This window comes from Carassius auratus, chromosome 27, assembly GCF_003368295.1.
Source record: "Carassius auratus strain Wakin chromosome 27, ASM336829v1, whole genome shotgun sequence".
Lineage (NCBI taxonomy): Eukaryota > Metazoa > Chordata > Actinopteri > Cypriniformes > Cyprinidae > Carassius > Carassius auratus.
In genome coordinates this window covers 15141648-15147572 of record NC_039269.1, presented here as the reverse complement: position 1 = coordinate 15147572, position 5925 = coordinate 15141648, and the positions used below count along the sequence as shown (strand labels likewise).

The following is a 5925-nucleotide window of genomic DNA, read 5'->3' as shown; positions in this document are numbered from 1 at the left end:
CTAGAACTTCACCATGAAGAGTGACCTGGCCTTTGACTTTTTTTGGGTGGCTTCTTCTCTCTGAAGCAACAAAATCTAAAGGTATGTTTTGACCTCCATCTCCAGTGCACAGGAAAACCACCAACAGTGCCCTGGCTTGATGTTACTCATTGCATTTCTCATTCAATTTTCTGTTCCAGGTCATCACTGGTCTCTTGAAATAATTTATACTGTTCAATTTAGTTCAATTCAAGTTTATTTGTATATTACAGTAAATTACAATATATTTAGTAGTAGTGGTGACTCAGTTAAATGTACATTTGGCAGAAATATGCAGAAAAAATTATTCTTGGATACATGGATTTCATCTCTTCTCAGGTGTTCTGGATCCAGACCGGAGCTTGTGTAAATCCTAGGCAAAAACAGAGAAGCAAATGGAGATATAATTAGCCAAATCTATTTGTTTAACCCAAGCTAATGAATAATAATGTGCATGTGATCAGATATAACTGCAGTAAAGGATTATGAGATGCATTATTTGAATGCTTGGGAAAAGAGATGTGTCTTTAATCTAGATTTAAACAGAGAGAGCATGTCTGAACCCCGAACATTATCAGGAAGGCTAGTGGACTTTGTTATCCTAGGTACTACCAAAAAACAATGTTTTGTTTCGTGACCTTAGGGAGCGTGATGGATTGTAGCGTGGTAGAAGACTATAGTTAGGTACACAAGAGCTTACCCATTAAGGGCATTATAGGTAAGTAAACATATTTTGTATCTGATACAGAATTTAGTAGTCAGTGCAGAGACTGTAAAATTTGGCATTTGCAAAAAAACAAAAACAAAAAAAAAACACCTTGAAAACATGTAATGCTCTGAAACCATTGAGATTTATGTAATTTTCTCTGTGTGTGTGTGTGTGTTTTCTCTCTAGCAGCTAATGTTAATGTGATCATGTGAATATGTAATAGTCTACATCGTGTTCTTGTGGCAATTAATAAAGCATTAAAACAAATAATGTGAATGCAGTATGAACATTATTTTACACCACATGGGGGCACTTAAAATCTCGTGAAGCTCTCTCTCTCTCTCTCTCTCTCTCTCTCTCTCTCTCATCCACATAAATACTTAGTTTATTTGGGTTTGCTGATAATTGAATTATTGTGAAACATAATGTTCTTAAACTCCCGTTAAAACCGGCTGGAATATTGTGACTTTACCTTGCTGTGAGAAACTTCTTAATCGCTCTATCAAGAAGAGCATGACCAACAACAAAGGACTATTGGTAAGTAAATGTTCCCTCGCCGAAACCGAGGGCGTGCCTCCCTCCGCTGCTGGACTCCTGGCCAATGAGGAAGCCGCCTGACCCTTCAATCACCCGAGAACAAACAGATCACGCTTCTCGCGGACCAATCACACGCGCCGGGATCCTGCCACCACACGTATAAATCAGACTGACAGCACGGGCTCCTGGTCAGAGAATGAGAGAACATCAAACACAGAATAAACAGGCAAACAGCTGGACCTGCCAGTCCGATATCATACATTTTAATTTCTGTTGGTGTCCAGGTACGTTACTTGTTTTGTTTATCAGAATGTCATTTGTGTGCAATTTGCGTTTGTGGATGTTAATATGGAATTATGCAGCTGCATTCTTTTGTTGATGGTGGGTTAATTTTAAACATTAATGTACTTCTTGTTTTGTGAAATCACTGTTGTTTATCAATACTTCACGCTGTGATGTAACACTGCCGCGCTGTAACCATGGCTACCGGTTGCCATCAATCTATTTGTGTAGCTGGGGATGCGCGAGCTGTGCTTGAAGCTACTTTGACGCGTTTGTAAAGCAGCGATGATGCTTTTTGCGTTTTTACTGATATGTGCGATCAATACTGATCGCGGGGTTCCATACTGATCGATCAACCCTTTCACAAGAGAATGCGAAGAAAATCCCCAATGCAGATTACAAAGCACGTGGTCTCGTCTTTCCCAACACCTTTTAAACCGGATTTGTAAGGCTCAAGTACATCTTAGTCGACACAAACAAGCAGTTGTATCTTAGTTGTCTGATTTGACGTTTTAACATGCCATAATAAATCACTAGTTGGAAATAAAAGGTTTATTATTCCAAGCAAAATAATAATTATTATTAATAATAATAATAATAATAATAATAATAATAATAATATTTTTGTTTGTTTGTTGAAATTAGCATGTTTGTTTGTGTATGGTTTCCAATCCTAACTATTGGTTTTTGTGCTGAATGTATTTGTTGATGCTTAAGCGAGTGACTTCATGCTGAAGGAGATACAATATTTTCTCAGTTTTACCTTTTAATGTTGACCTGATTTTTCTCCTGTTTAGGCGTTTTATAGTAATAAAAATGGCCACGTCCGCGAGTGCTCAGTTGAGTAAAATGGTAAAACAGCAGTATATGGAACTGCCTCAGGGAGACAAAGTACAAGCCATGTATATCTGGATAGACGGAACCGGAGAAGGACTGCGATGCAAGACCAGGACACTGGACTCTGAGCCTAAAAGCATTGACGGTAAGCTAGACACAGCCACATCAATATGCATTGCAACTCTATAAGTTCTAATTGATCCTATTTTGTTATTCAGATCTTCCTGAGTGGAACTTTGATGGTTCCAGCACGTATCAGTCTGAAGGCTCCAACAGCGACATGTATCTCATCCCCTCTGCAATGTTTAGGGATCCATTCCGCAAAGATCCCAACAAATTGGTGTTGTGTGAAGTGGTCAAGTACAACCATAAACCTGCTGGTATGTTTTTCTGAGGATAGACGTTGTCTATGTCTGTTCGATTGAGGTTTGCTTGAAGACTTACAACTTTTCTGGTCTTAAACACAGAAACCAACCATCGACACAAATGCAAAAAGGTCATGGAAATGGTAGATCATCAGATTCCTTGGTTTGGCATGGAACAGGAGTACACCATCCTGGGTACCGATGGACATCCCTTTGGTTGGCCCTCCAATGGATTTCCTGGACCCCAAGGTAAGAACTGTTCCTTTACCATCATAAACTTGCCACATCTATGATGTTCTCAAGATGCTTGGTCCATAACGGGCTGTTCTGATATCTGCAGGACCTTACTACTGTGGAGTTGGAGCAGATAAAGCTTATGGCAGAGACATTGTGGAGGCACATTACAGAGCCTGCCTCTATGCTGGTGTGATGATCTGTGGAACCAATGCTGAAGTTATGCCAGCTCAGGTAACATTCATTCCATTATGGAACCAACACTACAGTCAGATGTTAAAGAGTATTAAGCCATCTAAGATTACCCTTTTGGAATGTGACCTTAATTGACCTATCGGTAAGCCCCTCCTCTTGAACGCAGATAAGCAAATGGTAGTCTATTATCAGTTGCACGGGGAGCAGAACTCTAGTTGACATCTGTAGGTTTCAGCACCATAGAGAAACATTGGAAGATCCAAAGCTTGCATTGTTTTTATAGGGTTTATGCTTCAAAAATGGAAAAACAATGTGCCTGTGGTACTTGTAACAGTGATTCGAGGTATCCTAAGAGGATAGGCAATGACATTTATTTTTTATTTTATGAACCCAAACAAAATGGAGCAAAATGTCCCAAAGCATTCACCCCCAATCCCATTGAAGACAAAAACTTTTGTTTTCTGGATGTTATTCTCTCATTAAGTTACAATTTTCATCTGCTTAAGCAGAATGTTAATGTCATCTTGTGCTTCAGTAAGGTATCTTCTGGCTAAAACTAGCTAACGTTAAAGTTAGTGAGTCCATTCAAACATACAAACCTAAATAGCGGACTGTTCTCCATCTTGGGCAAAAAAAAAATAAAAGAAGGTCCACATTTCATGCTCTCTTCATATTAAGCTGGTTAAATGTAAATTTAATTTAATCATACTCCGTGATACATAAATAGTATTGATCCGTGATTTTGCTATCTGCAATCATGTCATCCGTAATATGAGGCTTCTCCTGCTTTCATTGTGATCTATAATCCCTTGCTTCCAAATCAATACCTACAATATTTCTTTTAAAATATTTTCTATATCCCTCCATGTCAACTTTAAGTCCCACTTGAATGGTGGTCCTTATGTGTCCAAAATGTATCAAAAAGATATAGGAATGGTAAGGCCGTTTACAACTCTGTTTGTTTGTCAGAGTTCACCTAAGGGGGCAAGGCTTACTTGTAGGTCAATCCCTCCATTAATTTTTGACGTGGCTTTTATTTTCCAGTGGGAGTTCCAGATTGGCCCCTGTGAAGGCATCAACATGGGAGATCACTTGTGGGTAGCTCGTTTCATCTTGCACCGAGTTTGTGAGGATTTTGGTGTGGTAGCCTCATTTGATCCTAAGCCAATCCCAGGCAACTGGAATGGTGCTGGTTGCCACACTAACTTTAGCACCAAGGAAATGAGGGAAGATGGTGGGCTGAAGTAAGTGTTAAAAGTTGTTGTTGTTTTTAAATTGGTGATAAGTAAAAATGATATATCCCTGGCTTGCTTTTGAGTATGAAATGATTTCGTTTGTATATCCTCAACTAGATTCATTGAGGAGTGTATCGAAAAGCTTGGAAAGAGGCACAACTACCACATCCGTGCCTATGATCCAAAGGGAGGTCTGGACAATGCTCGCAGACTGACTGGCCACCATGAAACCTCCAACATCCATGAGTTCTCTGCAGGTGTGGCGAACCGTGGCGCTAGCATCCGCATCCCACGAACCGTGGGACAAGAAAAGAAGGGTTACTTTGAGGATCGCCGCCCATCTGCCAACTGCGACCCCTATGCGGTCACTCAGGCCCTGATTCGCACATGTTTGCTAGATGAAGAGGGTGAAGAACCTGTGGAATACTAGATCTCTCTTCTCCTGGACTGAACTTCCCTCCCCTGCTTGCCATACTTCCCTGTTTTCTGTTTTTGTTTTTAAAATGGCCATAAAGCCAAATTAGTACTGTATTTTGTTTTCTATCAGGGTGGTTCTAACCTGGCATTTTAATATCGTTGAAGTTGACTGGTCAACTTAACATTAAGATTAAATCTGAAGTTTTAATCGTTTCTTGGGGAGTGGATGTTTAACGTTAGCATTGAAAGTCTGTGATCCCATGACTCTACCTTTTGGTAATTAAGATGGACTGAAACACAAATTCAAGCGCACAGAAGAACATGGCTGCCAAGGCTAGACATCTAATTTCTTTTAAACCAATAGCTAGTTGTTCTATATATTGACTTGATGATTCAAGTATGTAATGTTTCAATGAGTCTTACTAACAGTGTGTTAAATGGCAAATTTTAGTATCCATTTTGACTACACACTACACTGTTCTGGTTGTGCGGTACACTTCACAGTCGAGGTCCAATAACTGTCCTGTTTTTATACTTGTTGATCTGTTATTTGTCGTGTTAAATCCCTGATTCATCAAGGATCTGATCCTGTTTTTGTCTACTACTATGATGTAACTGCACCTGTTTTGGTAAAAACCTGAAGTTGCTAAAAAAAAAAAAAAAGGACACTTAAACATTTATTTTTTACCACAAACCTGTCTTGTGTGCTTCCTCTTTACAGTGGTAACATCTTGCTTGTGTACTTGCTGATTTGAAGTGCTGTTTTGGCATTAAAAGATCACTAATATGTTTTGAAAACACAGGGCAAGATGTGTATCCTTGGACAAACAATATATATATATAAAGATTCCAACTTGAGATTTACCTCCCAAGAATACAATTCACCCCTCAGTCCTAATTGACTAAAATCTTGGCATTATTAAACACTAATTTAATTTGTGTAGTGCTTATTTTCATTTCCAACAAACTAGCTTAATTTTGCACAATATTACAGAATACAATACAATTATTATCGTTTTCATTTCTGAATCTGTTTCTATCGCAAGCGTTCAAAACCGTTCATAAACATTTTTTCGCAGTGTAAACAGTTCCTTGG

At 39.0% G+C, this 5925-nt stretch overlaps 1 protein-coding gene across 1 annotated transcript; it reads left to right on the top strand.

Annotated features, from left to right (window-relative positions):
* The first annotated feature begins 1397 nt into the window (after positions 1 to 1397).
* Positions 1398 to 5627, top strand: LOC113045628 (glutamine synthetase). Its single transcript, XM_026206110.1, has 7 exons — positions 1398 to 1548; positions 2344 to 2528; positions 2602 to 2763; positions 2851 to 2997; positions 3089 to 3216; positions 4222 to 4421; positions 4530 to 5627. The coding sequence occupies exons 2-7, from the start codon at positions 2363 to 2365 to the stop codon at positions 4840 to 4842; spliced, it is 1116 nt and encodes a 371-aa protein (XP_026061895.1). The 5' UTR covers positions 1398 to 1548; positions 2344 to 2362; the 3' UTR covers positions 4843 to 5627.
* The last annotated feature ends 298 nt before the right edge of the window (positions 5628 to 5925 follow it).